An 18,380-nucleotide genomic window follows, 5' to 3' on the forward strand; every position below is an offset into this window, starting at 1 on the left:
CCTAGCCAAAGTAAAGTAGAATCAGATGGCAGTTCAAAGGTTCCCAGCACAAAAAAAGGAGACGGGAATGCTAATTACCTGATTTGATCATTACACATAGTATACATATATCCCATCATCACACTGCACCCCATAACACACACAAGTATGTGCTAATTATTTTTTTTTTTTAACGAAGAACAAATTAATCAATTAATTTGAAAAACAGTGCTGCTAGGTCCAACAAGTCCTGAACACAGCATCTGCCAGGTCAGAGCCACGTCACAGCTACTCTTCAGCACAAGGAAGCAGGGGCGTGGCAGACTGGAAACTCAGCCGCTACCTGCTGAAGGCAAGAAACTGCAGCACTATTTCATTGCTCTGTAGACAATCCGCTTCTTCCCTTTGAGGGTCGAAGTGCACGGGATCCGTGGGACTGACAGCTTCGGCAGGCCGCTTGCTGGCATCCAGAATCTCAGGAAAGCCGGAGGACTGCAGGAGAACCATGGTAGCTCTGGAGAGCTGGCTGCCAGAACTGAAACAGACACAGTCCTCAGCCAGCCCACGGGAGAGGGGCGGAGATGCTCTTCTCCTTCTCAGAGAGCTGCTAATCAAAGGCAGGTGTGACAGAGGGCACTTGCCTGGCCCCACCCCTCCTGGTGCCCACCTTACCTCCTTTGCTGGGGTCCCACGACAATGGGGGCATGCAGAGGGGTGAAGGGCAGCTCCTGCAAAGGTTCAGGAACAGGGGTTTCCAGGACCAAGGGAGTCTGACTAAGGTCGGCTTCCAGATGAGAGACCCCGCCCTCCAAAGGAAACTCCTGCTAAACAAAATGGGATTCCAGGTGAGGCCACGGGACCCCAACCTGCAGCCACCAAGGATGCTCAGCTCTAAGGGGGCTGATGACTACTGCCTCTGTAGGGCTGTCAGCCTTCACCACCACAAGCACAGGAGGCTCAGTTATATTGTAACTGCAGGTGAACAATGAATGACTTTAGTGTAAGTATGTTCCATCTAATACTTGGGATACGCTTATGCTAACACATTATTTGTTTTGCTTCCAAAATCTTAACCGTGACTCCTTTATTTCTCATGATTATCTGTAAGTCAAGAAACAGCAAGAGGGGCTGGGGTTATGGCTCAAGTGGTAGAGCGCTCACCTAGCATGTGTGAGGCACTGGGTTCGATCCTCAGCACCACAAAAAATAAAATAAAGATATTTTAAAAAAAGAAAGAAACAGCAAGAAAGGAACCACCAAGTTTATGAACAAGCCAATACCACTGGGGACATCTGATGCCTGAGATGGAATGTTAACATCAAATCTCAGAGCTGGCCCGTGCGTCTGGATGCTGCTCTGGCCCCTGCCAGTCCTGAATCTTCTAGTTATTCCCTCTGAGGCAGGTTATCTGGGTGGAGGGGATGGCGGGACTCCAAGCCCCCTCTCCACTGGATCACACTCGCAGCTTCTGCTGAGCAGGGACAGCTCTCACATGATGTCTCAGGCAAAAATAAAAAGACAGCAATCGCTTCACAAATGGGGAGCTGCAGGTGTGTTTCAGAGCAGGGTGGCACGGACGCTCACATCAGGAGTGCCTGCTAATGCATGACCGGAAGGGACCATTTTCCTCCGTGCTACCAGCGTGAGACCAGAGGTGCAGTCCGCAGGACCAGCTCTGCAGGGATCCCCACAGTCAGGGGCAGCAGAGGCTATTTCGGCTCCACCTGAACCCTCCCCTAGCGGCCAGGAAGGCCCAGCTCAGCCTCCTCCTCCGCCCTCTGCCACCTTCCTTCTCCTTTCACCAACAGACCCGCCAGCAGCTGAGCTCCGCTGGCTCAGGGAAACCAAGCCTGAGTCAATCACCCACCGTGGCGAGAACCACATCTTTCCCCATTCTCCAGGACAGAACGTGCTTCTCCATGGAAGCACAGAGGGACACAGTGGCCCACCCCACCCATCCCACAGCCCATGTCTCAGAGCCTACTGAGGTCCTTGTCACCTCACCAAGGACCAGCACAGCTCAAAATCCCAAGGCCTGCCAGCAGTTGGGGGGATGTGAGGCAGGAGGCAGCATGGGGGGCACTTACTGCCTGGGGCTGGGAGCCCTCTGGTGACCGTGAAGTGGCTTTGGCTGAGCGGCACCGAGCCGGGGACTGCGGAGAAGTCACCAGCTGGGAAAGTGACAACTGGAAGGCAAGAGAACTCAAATCAGCTAATGAAACCCCCTACACTCACACACAGGCATGCGCACACACACGACACAAATCCAGGGGAACAGAGGACACTCAGAGCCAGCTGCAGAAGAGAGCAACTCCACAGCCTCCTGGTCAGCAGCTGTGTGCAACCTAGAGCCTCTCCTGAACTCCCCTCAGCACACAGACCACGATCTGAATGAAAACACATCAGTGAGGAGAAGCAAGCAGACGAGGGCAAGAGTCTCCACTCCAGGGTGGACTGGGCTAGACCCTTGGGCTTCACTTCCACCCCTGGACTGGATACTTCCAAGCTCCCGTCTGATCCAGTCACCTATGTCCCTGTCCTGTGAGCCTCCCACCAAGACAGTGACTGTACAGGCAGCCGCCACGGGCTCTGGAGACAGATTATCCCACCACCTCTTTATCATGTGACCTTGTGAAGGTCAGCCAGCCTCTTTGCCTCAGTCCCCTTACTTGTAAAAAAAAAAAAAAAAAAAAAAGATGATCATGGCACCTGACCTGCAGGACTCCTGTGAGAATGAATGAGAATCCATGGCAAGGGCCTGGCGTGGGGCCCGGCACATGGCAGGCCTCTAGAAAGGTTTATGTTTATATTTGGAAAATGAATGCCTGGAAAAAAGGCGGGGGGGTGGGCTGCACTCTACTGGAGATGCTATTTCCAGCACACGCTGCTGTGGGATGCTCACTTTCAGTGGGGACAGCTGGCACAGAGGCCCAAAGGAGGTGCCAACACAGAGAAGTCAGTGAGAGAAGAGCTGGAGAAGGGAGGTGAGCAGGATGGCAGGGCATCCTGGCAGCATCTGCAGGGAGCCAGCAAGACCACTCGTTCTGCTAAGCCCCAGACCAGGGGGCACTGTAAGCCCTCCCTGCCTGTGGCCCTGAACACTCAGGGAGACGTGGAAACCGCTGCAGGGAACATGCCAGATTAAGCCAGTGGGGGACCAGGAGGCAGTCCACAGCCGGGCATCTCCAGCACACAGATGCTCCCCTGGGGCCCAGCTCCCAAGCTGTGTGCCCCACACTAGAGCCACTTCCTGCAGACAGCCTGGGTCACCGAATCACTTGACTTTTCTAGAAGTCAACTTCCATGCAGCATTAGCAGACAAAGTCACCAGGAAGAACAAGCCAACTCTGACCTCAGTCAAAATCATGCCGCTAGAGCCACCCAGGGCCACGGGGAGCACCCTGCAGCTCAGTACACCACAGCCATATCAGCCACCGAGCATCAAGGCCAAGCCAGGAAGAGCCCTCCTCTGCACACAGGTGAGTCCGGCCCACATAGGTGCGAGCTGACACACCTGTGGCCCTGAGTGCACCCGCATGTGGCCTTGGCCCTCTCTCCTGGCCAAATAGGTCAGGGAAGGGTGAAGACTATACCTCAGTGTCTCTGAAAAAAACAAAAGGCCCTCAGTACTAAGGGCATCTCCAACAGCAGACATGACTGCCAGGAGAGCATAGCATGTCCTGGAGACACTACAGAGACCTCTGATGGCAGCAGGAAGCCACCACCCCGAGAGCCCCACGCTGAGTCAGCATGTCAGGATCAGCCTACGTGACAAGTTGGGAAGGCACCAGACGCCCCCAGCCAGCGGGCCCCACCTCAGGGATGAGAAGGAGGCAAAAGAGTGCTTTCAGGGGTCCACTGGGGCTTATTCTGGAATTCTGAAGTGGATCCCGTCAGGCCTGGACTTACCCCTGGTCCCACAGGCGAGTCCTGGGTGGCCGCAAGACCCTGGGGTACTGGCACAGGCACACCTGGGAAGAAGCACAGGAGCCGTCAGCCTCGGGGGTTCAGTGCAGCCGATCTTGACACCTCTCTCCACTCTGTCGACACTAGAGCCAGCAACAGCTCCAGTGGCGTCCCAAAGCTCAGCAGTTTGCACAGAAGGTGGCGGACGCTCCACGAGGCTCCGCTGGAGATCAGACTGGAGCGAGCCTGCCGTGCTCCGCCTCACACGCTCTGCCTACCTCCTTCCTCCTGAGCTGTGCAGTCTAAGTGTGGCCCAGTGACACAGGACAGTTCTTGGACACTTGAGATCTCTTAACACATCTGCTCTGCTCCCCATCAGTGTTCAAGGTTCGCACACGTTGCTGTCTTGGGAGAGTAGGGCTCCCGGCTTCCTGGTCCAACCCACAGAGACGACAGCCCAGATGGTGGCCCCGTTAGTACCCACTGGATACTTTCTGGTCCCTGAGTCCTGTTTACTCCATGGAGCAGCAAGCTGGGCTTCCCAAGACCTGCCAAGGAGGGTGGAGGCCGGCTATTCACACCATACTCCTGGAGCAGGCGGCGGACAACATCTTTGACATTGGAGAGGCCAAGGCTGCTGCCCGAGTGCCTGGGGCCACCTGCACAGCGAGCGGCCTCCCGCAGAGCCCCCCGGAGCCTGCCGCCTGCCACAGCAGGGGTGCTTCCAGGCAAACCCACCCACGGCCACTAGCCCTCGTATGCTCACTTCACGCACGCCTCTGCCTTCCCCCACTGTGGTCACCACCTTCCGTTGACAGTGGAGCCCAGCCTAACAAGGCACCTCTGTGCCCTGGCCCCGAAGGCCAGGTTGCAGCCAGCACAGGATGTGAGCCTTGGGCATTGGCCTACAGTGAGGCCCTGCTGCTAGCCCTCAAGGGACAGTTGTCTTCAGGCTGTGCCCTGCCAGCTCACTGCATTCATCTTCATGGGGACAGACTCTGCCCACCCCCTGAGCTTCCAGAATCACCCAAAACTCCTGAGAAATCAGGTCCTCTCCCCAGGGTCTTGCCCAGCCACATGTGACCACCAGGCACGCCCCTGGCTCCCCTCCCCGCCTGCGGCCTTTGCTCCCCAGGTTCCCACGGGGCCTACATGTGCCATGAAAGGTCAGGCAAATGGCTCTTTCAGACGTTCCTGGATCCTGTCCTCGAGGGCACGCAGCTCGGGGCGGGCACATGTTCACAGTGCAGATGCCATCCACACAGAGATGGACAGCAACTTCCTGTCCCAGTCTGGACCACAGCAGAACACAGAGACTGTGTCCAGAAGGACCAAACACAAGAACAGCACCCAAAGGAGCACCACCAGGCCCACTGGCCCTCGAGCTGCTGGCCCCACCTGGGCTTCCACAGTCCCCTGGGAGGTGGCAGGCTCACTGCAGGCTGAGGCCCTGCTGGAGGGGATGGCCAGAGGGAGCGCTGCAGCCCAAGTGACCTGACCACCCAGCCCGCTGAGGCAGTGCCCGCTCAGGGGCCCTGTCCTCTGACAAGCCAGTTAAATGGGGTTCCCAGGAGCCCTCAAACAGTCTTGTCAGGGGAGCCTGCAGCTCCCGAGTGCATTCCCCTGCTTCTGAGGGAGCAGGCAGACCAGCCCGAGCCTGGCTCCCAGGAAGGCTCCCTCACCAGGAGCAGCGGAGGGGTGCCGCCGACCCCACCAGGCCCCAGCTGCACCTCTCCACAGGGTCCTGGGCATCTGCTGCAATAGACCCCCCCCTCCGCCTGCTAAGAGAGCCTGCAGCGAAACAGGACATCTGCCAGAGCACGTCTGCTTTGTTCCACCCAAAATGGGGTCTCAGAGAACTCTGCAGGCTGATTTCGGTAACGAGGAAAAATTGCAGGAAATGGTTCCATTATCTTCAGCTAAGAGAAGGCCAGCACTTAGGAGCCGTGCTCCGAGCATCCTGCAGGCAAGGAAAACCTGAGTGTTGAGAGGCTGTTCCACCGAAGCACGCCGAGCGTCCTGTGCCCTCCCCCAGTCTCAGATTCAGGCACGATGCACTATGGATGCTCAGGTGGTTCTTTATATTGTGACTTATTATGCAATTGTACCTTCCAAGAGAGCAAAACAGCCTAAAAGAGCATCCGGCAGTCTTTGGAAAAGACACCTGCTGCAAGCCCCAGGCTAGAGGGTCAAATCCACACCCCCCAGGAAAAATGGGCTGAGAGGAATACACCAAGACCACAGAATAACTCGTTTTCAAATCTTTTCATCTTAACACTGACAAAGTGGCCATTGGTTAAGCTACTGCTTCCTGCCCAGAGAACACCGAGTGCTCAGGCAGTGCCCCCCAGACCTCCTGCTCGACGGCAGGCCTGGCGGAGAAGCCCAACTCCCCCAGCATACCAGTGTATGCTGGGAAAGCAAATGGGACCCAAGGCAACATGTGTGTGCACAAGGACACACGAGCAGGTGCCTGCCTGTGCCCAGGGACACGTGCAGAAACACCCAAGACAGAGCAAGAAAAGCAACACCTTGCAAGTGCACCAAGAGCCCCTGAAAACAGGTGCCTAAATAAAAGCTGGCACATGGCCATGCAGGACAGAGGAGGTCAGCTGGGCAGTCCAACATGTGAGGACAGCAGGACAGGTTTAAAGTGAAAAGAGCGAGAGGCTGACCACTCAGAGGGTGTGACCCCATCTACATTAAAGAAAGAGAGGGAGGAACCGTGTGGCAGGCTGCCGTGAGCCCACTGAAGCTGCGTGGCCTGCCAGGGGCTCTCCCTGCACCTGTGCATCAGCGTGTCTTCATACAGTACCTGTAGGACGTCAGTTCAGTGGTCATTAGCAGAGCCGAGAGACACGCCGGCTAAACCAATGACACCAATTAGCAGCTGCTTCTCCCCAAAGAGTGCAGTGGAGGCCGGGCTCCAACCCCAGGGCCAGAGTCAGTGTCTGGTCCAGCACAGACTCCGTTCAGGTAAGTGAGCTGGACATGAAGAGGAGCACAGGGACCCAGAGACGCACTTTTCCACAGTCACACTGAGCAGCTGGAGGCCACCAGCACCAAGAAGGGGCAAGAGGGACTAAATCAGTGGTTCATGACACTGTAGTAGACCGCTGGCCGGAGCAGCCCCTGTTAACTGCTGGAGACAAGGGAGACCCTGGGCCCCCCGGCAGCAGGTCCTGCCTCCCATCTGAACACTAATTTTCCCTGACACTCCATTACTCTCCAATCAGTCTCCACACGCCACAAACCGCTATCAACGAAATCTCGACAGTCCACTCCAGTTATGTCGGGTTAGTCTGCAAAGCTCAGGCACCCACACTTGACTCAATGCAGATCTCAGGAGTCCAGACGACTCCAAGCCAGGCGGGCACATGTCCCACCGAGTCACACAAAGACCCAGGCTTAATGCAGCCTCTGTCTTCTGCTCCAGAAAGGAGCGCTCCTCGTCGGTGTTCTCCGACAGCACTGTGGATGAACAGAATGGCAAAGGCTACACCATGACACCATACTCAAATTCCAGGCGGCGAGAACTCCCAAGGTACCTGAGCCCCTGTACCCTGGCCTGTCCTCAACAGAGGAGGTCCTGATGACGCATGTTGAACAGAGAACAGTAAAGAACTCTGTTGCTCAGAACAGCCACATTAGAAGCACAGCCAGAGGTCTCTCCAGCCATGCCCATCAGCCCCGCTCACCACCATCCCACAGGAAGCAAGCCGGTGCAGGGCTCTGCTCCTCCAGCAGGTGGCTCCACTAGCAGCACACAGGGACCAGGACTGGCGCACAAGGTGAGCCCCCGCAACCCCCGCATTCCCAGGTTAACCACAGGAGGGGGACACCAGGGGAGAGGGGCTTGGTTTCTGTCTCCTGAACTAGGGAGCTACTGAGTGACCATTTGTCCTCTCTAGCTGGACCCTTCTTGGTATGCAAATTAACACACACAAAAAAAAAAAGTTAAAACAGAAATAAGGCAAAGGAAGGAGAGTGCTTTCCCACCTCTACCTCCTACGCTCACTGATCACCTGCCTGCGTTGCACAGCCACAGCAAGACATAAAGACCAACAGCTAAGAGGACGGGGGGCAGCCTCTGGCGTACCAGGCTGGGGGCACAGAGCCCCTCGACACAGCAGGAAACGCGTGGAAGCGAGGAGCCCTTTCTGGAGACGTGGGTATGGTCCCCTGGGCATCTTCCCGAGGGCCTCATTGGGTAGGAGGCCTCACTGGACTCTTAACCCACAAATCCAAGCTGCCTTCCTGAGACGCCTGCAGCTGAGGGAAAGAGACCGCAGCAGGCGGGCCAGGGACCTGATGGAGGAGAACATTCAGTTTGCAGAACTGCCCAGTACCCTCAGGTGACTAAAGGGCCAGTTACCCCAGGGGAGAGCAAGATCCTGAAGGAGGAGTGGGAAGGAGCAACCCCAGGAGGCTGCTGCCTAGCAGCTCGCAGCAGCCCCTGCCAAGCAGCTCGCAGCAGCCCCTGCCAAGGAAAGGCCACGTGGGCAGCAGAGGAGCCTGTGGCCACACAGCAGGGTGTGAGGGAGGCACCACTGTCCCAGACGCATCTCTGGGATCTAGAGAAAGATGCCCAAGAGCAGTTTCCAGCCACCAGACTGTAAAAATAAGGATGGGGGCTCGGGATGTGGCTCAAGTGATAGTGTGCTCACCTGGCATGCGTGAGGCACTGGGTTCGATCCTCAGCACCACATAAAAGAAAATAAAAATATTGTGTCCACCTAAAACTAAAAAATAAATATTTTTAAAAAAATAAGGATGAATCCCTCTTTAGCAGTACCCCAACTAAAGGGCTTTGCCCCTACTTCTAGATAAAAAGTCGTTCTTCCTCAGACTCTGATCACAGGAATGGGAAATGGGGAAAATCCAAGAAGAGATAAAGGGAGACATGGCAGTGGCGTGGGTCTCCATGCTCAGCGCACACAGACCACAGGGAGCCAGGGGACAGCGTGCCCCATCTTGGTGGACTAGACCCAGGTGGACAGGGGATGTTCCACAGCCTGCCAGAGCCCTGCACCCGGGCCACCTTCGGGGTCAGTGTCAAAAACATCACGGCCCTCACCAAAGCCACACCCGCCCTGAACCACACCCTGGCTGTTCTTCAGCAACCTGCACGCACACGCCCACAGTGACCAAGCGTGGCTGTAACTCTCTCCTGCCGCTGTGTGACTGACTGGATTCCCCTGAACCAGGGTCAGCCAGTGCTGGCTGTCGGAGAGGACATTCCACCAGGAAGAGCACGGCAGGCAGGCTGGGGCACAAGGGCAATTCCACATGTTCCAGGAAACACGACAGCTGCACATGTCTGACAGCTCCTGCTACAGGGCTCTTTTCAAAGCTTTAAAGCAAATGATCCAAAATTCTGGTACCCCTGGAACATTCAAAAGCAAAATATGGGTCAAGGAAATTCTAAAGTTTATAAAACATAACGTCGGAGTGCCCTCTAGTGGCTCTGTGCACACTCTCTCCCTGTAGGTGATGAATAGACCTCTGCTCCCTGGCAATTTTATAGGAAAAATAAAAAGGATTATTCATAACGGAAAGCCAAAGCACCTCACTTAAAGTGACAGCCACATATCGTTAAGACTTCCAGAGGAGCCGTACAAGTTGGTAAAATATTGAAGCAGGAAAGTCTCCATCATCAGTTAAGCACTCGTGGCTGTTTGAGCCTCTTAGATGGGTCTTGGGAGGCAATGTCTTCAAATGCCTGGAACCTGAGCTGGAGGCGATCATATTAACACAACACGAAGGCAGCAATAAATCCAAATTAAATAAGCCAAATGAAATCAGGTTCCATCCGTGTGGATCAGCAAGTCCCACAGCAGCTGAAGCACACATCGTGCTACTATGGTTCATCTGCACAGCGGCTCCATTTCTGACCCTTCCAGTAACCAAAGCGGACACCTCTCTGCAGAGGACGTGAAGATAAATCTCTAGGTAAGGACCTACAGGTGTGCACCCAGTGGCTCTGCATCTCAGGCAGTCTCACTGCTGCCCCGTGTGCCCAGGAGAATAACTCGCCCCTCTGGCCACCAGCATGGGGATGAACTGCAAGCCGCTCTGTGGGGGCCACTCTGTGGGGGCCACTCTGTGGGGGCCACCCTGAGGCCCTTCCCCTGCCCCACAGCACTGCTTGAGCCCTGAGGCCACTCCCCGCCCAGGTCTAGAGGGCTGCTGGAGGACAGGCCGCTGCTCCCTGTGGGAAGGACAGAACGGCAGCTTTATCGTCTCAGGGACAGCACATGAGTGTGAGGACCCAGCCGCGCCTGACATCAGCTCTGCCTCTGAGCTTCCTGTCAAGGGATGGCCAAGGACGCCTCTCCTGTGGGAAGACAGGCAGGACTCGAGTGCCTACTCATTGACAACTTTGCAGTGCAGCAGTGTCGGGAAGGGCCCAGGATGGGGACCTGGGGCTCGGCCCATCTTCCACAGGGCCACCAGCCCCTGCCAGCTTTACTCTGCCCAAACCCATGCTCTCTCCAGATGGCTTTCCTTTGGGGAATCACCCTCCAGCCCTTGACCACACAATAAGGGACAGGCCCAACCTCCACACCACAAGCGACATGTGACACAGGACCTTCTGTCCCCAGCCAGGTCTCCATTGGTCATTACAGCGTGCAGGCAGGTGACACTGCAGAATGAGGGGCTCTGTCTCAGGACTCTACGGGAACAACTGGACAAAACAAGTGCTCTGCTGGAACCCCTAAGCCCAGGGAGAGCCCTGGAGCTCCGGGGTCACCATGGAGAAGGAAGCCACGTCTAAGGAAGGAGAGCTGAAGGGCCGGAGGAGGACAGGACGGCAGCATCGTCTCGGGGACAGCACGTGACTATGAGGACCCAGCCATGCCTGACATCAGCTCTGCCTCTGAGCTTCCTGTCAAAGGGTGGCCAAGATCAGCTCTCCTGTTCCTTCTGAGTTAAACTACCCTAGCACACACAGGAGTTCTGACCAGACACCTCTCTCCATGCCGCACTGTGGCCAGGACTCTACTGGGTAATGCAAAGTAACAAGACAGCCCACGGGGAGATGCTCCACGGCAGTCTAGGCTGCACAGACACTTGCCTCTCATCTCCTCTGTGCATGAGAGAGGCTTCCCAGTCCCCTGAGCCTGGGTGGGCACATGGCTACGTGCAGCCAACAAGGTGGGAGGAGAGCAAGTGTCACTTCTGGGCCACAATCCTCGCTGATGGAACAAGGTCCTTTCAAGGCCTCCCTTTCTGTCTGGCTGGTGAACAGCAATACTCAAGATGGCAACTGCCATGTAGGTCCATGACAAGCAGAGCCACCTCCAACTGCAACCAGCACATAGTAAAAGATAAAGCCTTTCGTTTTAAACCCCAGATTTGGGGATTATTTGTTACCAAGCAAACCTGACTAACATAGTCCAAAAATAGCAGACAACATGCTATTATAAAAAATAAACAGCGGTATCTCCAAAGGCCATGGGATGCTAGAGAAAAAGCTCTGTCACAGACAAGACCCTCGAGCTGAGCTTCAAAAGACCAGAAGTTTCCATAAGAAAAGGCAAGAAGGGTTTAATAGATACATATATTTTTTAATGTGGGAATATTTAAAACACTCTCAAATTCTGAAAGCAAACAGGGCTGGCGTGCAGCTCAGTGGTACAGCACATGCTTACCATGAATGAGGCCCTGAGCTCCAACCCCTGCACCAAAAAAAAATAGCAAAAAACAAAAAACAAACTATAAAATGGGGGCCCAAACTATACTTGGAAAGAAAACTTAAAACTATAGAACTTTTACTATTAAACATGATAGATGGGGGGATAGGGAAATCGCTCAATTGGTAGAGTGCTTGCCTCACCTGCACAAGGCCCTGGGTTCAATCCTCAGCACACACACACACACACACACACACACACACACACACACACAAAAGTGGATGGGAAGGATGAGAAATAATTAAGCTTTCAATTTTCTAAAAACTTGAAGAAACTGAAAGGATGGAATTAATATAGAGGCACATAAAATTAAAATTGAATTGATTAGAAATAAGGATAAAAACAGAAACTTAAAGGAACCAATCAGTAAAACCGAGTGCTAGTTCTTTAAGAAACTAATGACGTCTGGGAAGAGCCCAGTGTCAGGAGGACACCAGAAAGGAGTCTCATCACAGACTCAAGTCAGAATTCTAGAACTGAGGGCAACTTTATCCCAGCAGCTCTATACCAGGTGAGGTCAGCCATTGCTCCAAAGGATGTGTGTTCTGAAAGTCAGCTGCAGACAGGAGGAAACCAAAACAGATCAATACTCTTAAAAAGAAATGTAAATGGTCATCAAAAAACCTGCAAGGGCTGGGGTGGTGGCTCAGCGGGAGAGCACTCACCCACCACATGCAAGGCCCTGGGTTCGATCCTCAGCACCACATTAAAACAAGTAAATAAAACAAAGGTATTGTGCCCAACTACAACTAAAAACCAAATTAAAAAAAAAAAACCTTCAAAAGGCATCAGGTTCCGGGGGGCAGAGGCGTCTCCCCGACCTCCCAGCAGCAGGTCTGCCTTCTGTGGGAACTACTTTAAAGCAGGAAAAGATGGGAAGCTGCCTCCGGATGAAGAAAGAGGAAGGGAAAGCTAAGACTCGCATCTGCAGGCCCAGGTCAAACCGGGAGAGTAAATGAAGTTCTGCTGGAACACAGCCATGCCACGTCTTAACACCCACGCCTCTTCTGTCATCCGATGGCTTTGGGGCGCACCAGCAGAGTCCAGCCGCTGAGGAGAGACCGCCTGGCCGGCGAAGCCTAAAGTAGTTACTAGATGGCCTCTACAGAAAACAAGCCGCTGGCCTTGGCCAGGGGTGAGCCTCAGTTCTAGAAGCAGAAATCCTGAACACACGTTAATTAAGGATGACAGACCAGTCACTCTCTACCCCTCCATCCTTCCTCATCCTTTGTTTTTCTAATAGACTTTATTTTTTGAGCAGTTTTAAGTTCACAGCAAGACTCAGCAGAAGGTGCAACGCCTCCATGTACTCCCTGACCCCACCCTGCACCCCCTTGACCATAATCCCTGCACCACCTAATACACGTGGTGGCTGGATGGTTTGCACACAGCCTCTCAGAGCACCTGAGCTCACAGACCGAGTGCACTTGCTGAGTGGACGGGGAGAGGGAGGGCGGCAGCCAGGGAGAACCGACCAGGTGAGGAGAAGCTCCTTGGAGAGGTGTCCTGCTGGCTGCCTGGCTTCCAGCAAGACTCAGTCTCTGTTTCAGCAAACCCTTGGTCAAAAGGGGTCTATGCAGGTGGTCAATGCCCACTGATGGTGCCAACCAGAAGGCTGGCAACAGCAAGGGCATGGTGATACTAAGGACAGCCCCTGCCCCTGCCAGGCCCGACCCTGTTGCCCGTGCTCTGGGCCCACTTCTGCTCCCTGCTGCTCACCCAGGCCTGGCTTAGAGAAGCACCTCCAGGGCTGAGTCTCGGACTAACTCAGTGGTGGATGCTTTGCAACGTCTTCCGGGCGGAGATCTGCCTTCTCACTTTCTTTGTGGAGTCTGCTCCGTAGGAAAGGGTTTTCCTATCTTGATGCTGTCACATTTCGATCCTCTCTGTGGCTGGTGGAAGCCTTCCCACCCTGGAAGTCACTAAAGCATTCCCAATTCTGTCCTAAGAGTCCTCAAGCTTCGTTCTTCATATTTTTACCATTAACCCCTGAGGTTACAGCTGAGGACTGAGGACAGAGTGGAGCATCAAGCAGGAGGTGAGTGGCATGCCTGACGGCCCGGCCTCTCCTTCCAGGACCTGCTGTTTGCATCCAGCACAATGTGCTACAGGTTTACCTGCGGTGCGAGAAGAGCTCCCTTCACCTACCTGGAGTGCAGAGGCCGTGGCCTGCTACTCCCCAGCTGCGAAGCAGGCAGTTTTTTTGAATTCCTGACTATTAAAAAGTGTCACAAGCCTCCTTGACCCCGCTCCGTCCCACATGAACTCTCTGTTCTAACAGACACCTGGGAAGGTATCGTGGGTGTCAGCTCAACTTCACGAAGCCGCTCCAGGAAGCAGCCTGCGCGCCTCATCCCCCTGGGTGGTGAGAGACCCTCCTAAACCACATCCCTGCTGACCTCACGCTATTAGACAGCTGGACTTTCCACAAGAGGAGAAACGATTTCTTGTTTTACCTTGCATTCTCCAATCTCTAGTAAAACTGAGCATCTTCCATACGTTTATCAGTCACCCTGATTTCTTCTCCAAGAATTTCCTCCTCATGTCTTCTATTTCCTTTTTGTTTATCTGTATCTTATTGATTTAGAGGAATTTTTTTTTTTTTTTTTTTTTTTTTTTTTGGTGCCAGGGATTGTACCCAGGGGTGCTTAACCACTGAGGCACATCCCCAGCCCTTTTTTTACATTTTATTTAGAGACAGAGTCTTGCTGAGTTGCTGAGGCTGGCTTTGAACTCACGATTCTCCTGCCCCAGCCTCCCAAGCCACTGGAATGACAGGCATATGCCACCACACCTGACATAGAGAAAAGCTTTTTACAATCTTTCTTCTAATTTTAATTTTTAATTCTTTTAATTCTAATCTTCTAATTCTAACTTTTTCTGAAATTTCTAAAGTTCTGTTTTTTTTCCATCTGTTTTTTTTCCAAATTTATTTTTGTACTGTATGAAGTTTGGATTGAATTTTGTTTTCCACATGGACAGCTAATCATGCCGCACCATTTATTGGCTATTCCATCTGTCCTCCTTTTGGTGGGCAGAGTTAAGTGCTCCCCATGCCCAGGACGTGCACGTCTTAACACCCACGCCTACCAGTGTGTCCTGTAGCACTGTCAAGGGAAGTAAGGCTGCTGACCAGCTGACCGAGGTGGGGAGATTGTGCTGGATGGTCAGGGCAGGCCCAGTGCACCCACAACTGTCCTTGTTAAGTAAAAGAAGGCCATAGGGTCAGAGTCAACGGGAGGACTGAAGAGGCCAGCTGCTCCTCTGCAGACGGAGGAGGGGCCGCGGGACACAGGCACCTCTAGCCTCTACAGGGTGAGGAAAGGATCCTCCCCTACCACCTCCAGGGGAGCCTGTCCTGCTGACGCCTGGATTTGAGCCACAAGACCCACTCTGGACTCTGACTTCTAGAACCACACAATGATAAGGCTGCACTGTTTCAAGTCACTTGTGGAAATTTGTCCCACAGCAGCAAAAGGACACTCACACCCCATGTCTGTTCATCTCTCTCTGCATCCACGTCATACTGTTCTAGTTACGAAAACTCCATGGTACATCAGCAAACCGAGGAGGACAAAGCCCCTCTTCTTCAAAACTGCCTTGGCTTTCTTCACCATGAGTTTTTAGTTTAAAAAGAATAGATTTCAAAAGCAAATAAGTGTAGCACACGGGGGCAATCCACGGTGGGCAGGAAGCATAAACCTGGACTCGAGAGCCGTGGAAACACGCATGGCCGTGACTCCGTGGCCTGGAATGTTCCAAAGCCGCTGGCCTCAGCCTGGATGCAAGTTCAGGGCCTGAGACTTCTGTTCCAGGCAGGTGGGGCAATGGTGACCAGACTCTCCCTATCTGAAACACATTTTTTTAAATATAGACAAAATATGTAAACAATGGTCTTGCAGACCTGGACCTCAGGCGATAGAGGAAGAACAATTCTGAGGGCAGGAAACAAGGGAACCCTGTGACTACCCCTGCCTGGGCCTGGTCAGCTGGCAGGTCAGGGTGGGGGGCCCAGTCAAAGCACAGGGGGGCCCTTGAGAAGAGAGAGCTCAGTCCTGAAGACCAAGGAAGCCCACAGGTGGGTGTGCAAGGGGCTCTTGGATTTCCAGAGACACCTGCTCGCATCAGAGCATGCTGGTCAGGACAAGAATGACCAGACAGGGGTACAGGGAGCAGCTCTGGGGTCCCCAGGGCCAAACAGGGCCAGTCCCCAGCCAGGGGTAGACCTTTCTTCTCAGGGGGAATAATCAGCCCTGGACTAATGCTGATCTGGTCCCAGATAATGAATTTTAGGAGCAAAACCAGAAAAGAGCTATCCCTTCCCAAAGTTTAAGAATATTTATCAAATACAAAATATCCAACAGCTAACAAGAGAAAATCTCCAATATCTGGACTCCACTCAGAAATTATCAAATGTGCACAGAGGCAGGAAAATATAACCCAAATCAGGACAAAAACCAACCAATCCAAACTGACCCAGGTCACAGAGGCTAGGGCAGGAGTCAGTTGATAGGAAGGAAGCCGCAGTGAGATAGGAGGCTGGGGTTCCAGTTCCCTAACACAGTAGGGTGACTCAGTTAACAGTGAGCACAGTAGGGCAGGCTCAGTAAAAAGAAGGCCATGTCGCAACAGCGAGAAGGAAGGTTTTCCATGTTCCAACCACAAGAATGCTAGGCTGGCCGTGACGGGCATGCCCTCTGCCCCACCTGAACACTGACGCTGTGAGTGTGTTGCACCAGCACATGGAGCCCCACAGACCTGCAGCTGCCACACACCCATCAAAACAAATCACAGCGATCTGTCGAAGATTTCAGAATTAGCCAACAAGGACATTCAAAAAGCTAAAACCGTCATTCAAATAAAATGAGAACTCATCCTGGGTGACTCCAATAGAACACAGGACTGCCTCTGCCACAGCGGACACCACCTAGGCGAGGTGGGACCGCTCGTGAGGTCGTGGCCGTGAGCCGAATCCTGACAACAAGCTGCAGAGAACAAAACTCAAAAACAGGAAGAACAAAGCAAAGCTTTGAAGGCACTGCTTCTGTGGAAAGAGGGAAATGTGCACACTGCGGTCCGTTGCAAAGTGATCAACTTAAGTTTGGGGACCTGAATATTTATACGAGTCTCAGAAAACCCAGAAGACCATGAAATCAGAGGCCAGTACATCCAGGTCTAAGCCAAAGAAACAGCTGAGCTGCCCACCGATCAGAAGACGAAATCCAGCAAGACTAGCTGCTGCCAACCGAGATCTCCACCCCTAACGAAAACCATTCCCAAGTGACAGAATCAAGAGCACCTGTGTGCCAAGACAGGAGCCCTGGCCAAGAGACAGGGAGTGTCCTCTGGGCACCTGGGTGCCTGGGCCCCACTGGCTGCAGAGAGCCTGCAGGAGGATGGGGACGCATGCTCCACTGCGGGGCTTCACAAGCTGCTCTGTGTGATCTTTCCATCTGAAACCAGGAGAACAAAAGAAAAGAGAGGCGAAGGCTCCTTCAGCCGGCAAGAGCTCCAAAGCCGGGCCAAGGTCCAGCACCCACTCCAGTGGACTCTGAGACTCGCTCTCAACGCCACTGCGCTTCACCACAGGACAATTCTCAGCAGAGCTTATTTCAAATAAGAGGCCCAAGCACAGGGTCCCTGCCAAGCAGAAGCTGAGCCAACCAAGGCTGAGCTGACGCCCTCACTACTCCTCCACCAGCGACAAGGCTTGACCTCCGCGGGGCCCTTGCTGCTCACACCCCGCCGTGACTCCCCTCGTTACGCACGTCCTGACAGTCCCAGACAGTGTTTCCAGAAGCAGAAGGACAGCTGCACTAACAGTGCAAAACAGAGCTGGTGGCCCCAAGCCTGCAGGACAGCCAGGGGAAGGTGTCACACAGACCACACTTCATCACACGGTCCCGGCTCCACCATCGTCTCAAGCAAAAACCAACTGACCCAGATTAAAGCCATCTCTAACAATTATCCTATAAACTGACCACGGCTATGTGGGACTAAGGACCTGCTTGGGAACTGAGGGAAGGACGCTGGGGCTTCAAGACTCAGCTCTCCACACTTGCTCACCTGAAGGGGACGAGGGAGGCCTCTTGCAGGACCGCCGCGCTGCCTTGGGGCCGTTGGCATGCTCCATGGGTGTGCCTAGAGGCTCTTCCCGGTTCAGTGAGAACTGGAACTGGACTGTCCCTGACTCCACCTGCTTCACCTAGGGTGGAGAGAGGTGCAGCCCCTTGGTCAGCACTCCTGTTGGAATGACAGCACACCACCCCAAAAGAAAGCCAAAGTTAGCTAAAGCCACGCATGCTTAGCCTATGTAAGGTAATTTTCAGAGCACAAAACCACCAGTGGTGACACTGAAATCCTAGAAGACCTCATCACAGAATGGCATTTATCCAAGTAGAAGTTAGTTTAAAATACTTAATAAATGGGCTGGGGTTGTGACTCAGCTGTAGAGCGCTCGCCTAGTACATGAGAGGCCCTGGGTTCGATCCTCAGCACCACATATAAACAAATAAAGGTATTAAAAAATATACTTCATAAACCACCATATTTTTATTTTTCTACAATGTGTACAAATGGCTTTATACTTTTTACCTCTAGGGATTTAACCCCTGCACAGGTTCACGCAGCCAGCGGCACAACTGGGATCCAGACCACTCCACCTCGTGGGGGGGCTGCGGCTGCTGCGTGGTGGTCACGGGACCCGCCTCCCCCTGGCCACCCCGCCAACTTCTCCAGCAGCCAAGCTCAGCTGTCTTGAGAAATTCGTGGGAAAACCACCCGGCAGCCCTTCCGAGA

At 53.6% G+C, this 18,380-nt stretch overlaps 1 protein-coding gene across 5 annotated transcripts in view; it reads right to left on the reverse strand.

Annotated features, from left to right (window-relative positions):
* Positions 1-18,380, reverse strand: part of Nphp4 (nephrocystin 4) — a 104,237-nt gene that overhangs the window by 40,131 nt on the left and 45,726 nt on the right. For 4 of the 5 annotated variants that reach the window (XM_071617283.1, XM_071617282.1, XM_027947629.2 and 1 more), the window contains 5 exons: positions 17,649-17,787; positions 3,889-3,950; positions 2,067-2,165; positions 652-803; positions 323-514 (listed from right to left, as the gene is read on the reverse strand). In XM_071617283.1, coding sequence (XP_071473384.1) covers positions 323-514; positions 652-803; positions 2,067-2,165; positions 3,889-3,950; positions 17,649-17,787 — 644 coding nt within the window. The remainder of the gene's footprint in view (positions 1-322; positions 515-651; positions 804-2,066; positions 2,166-3,888; positions 3,951-17,648; positions 17,788-18,380) is intronic. The other variant, XM_027947628.2, reaches the window with a different exon arrangement.

Source organism: Marmota flaviventris, chromosome 10 (assembly GCF_047511675.1).
Source record: "Marmota flaviventris isolate mMarFla1 chromosome 10, mMarFla1.hap1, whole genome shotgun sequence".
NCBI lineage: Eukaryota > Metazoa > Chordata > Mammalia > Rodentia > Sciuridae > Marmota > Marmota flaviventris.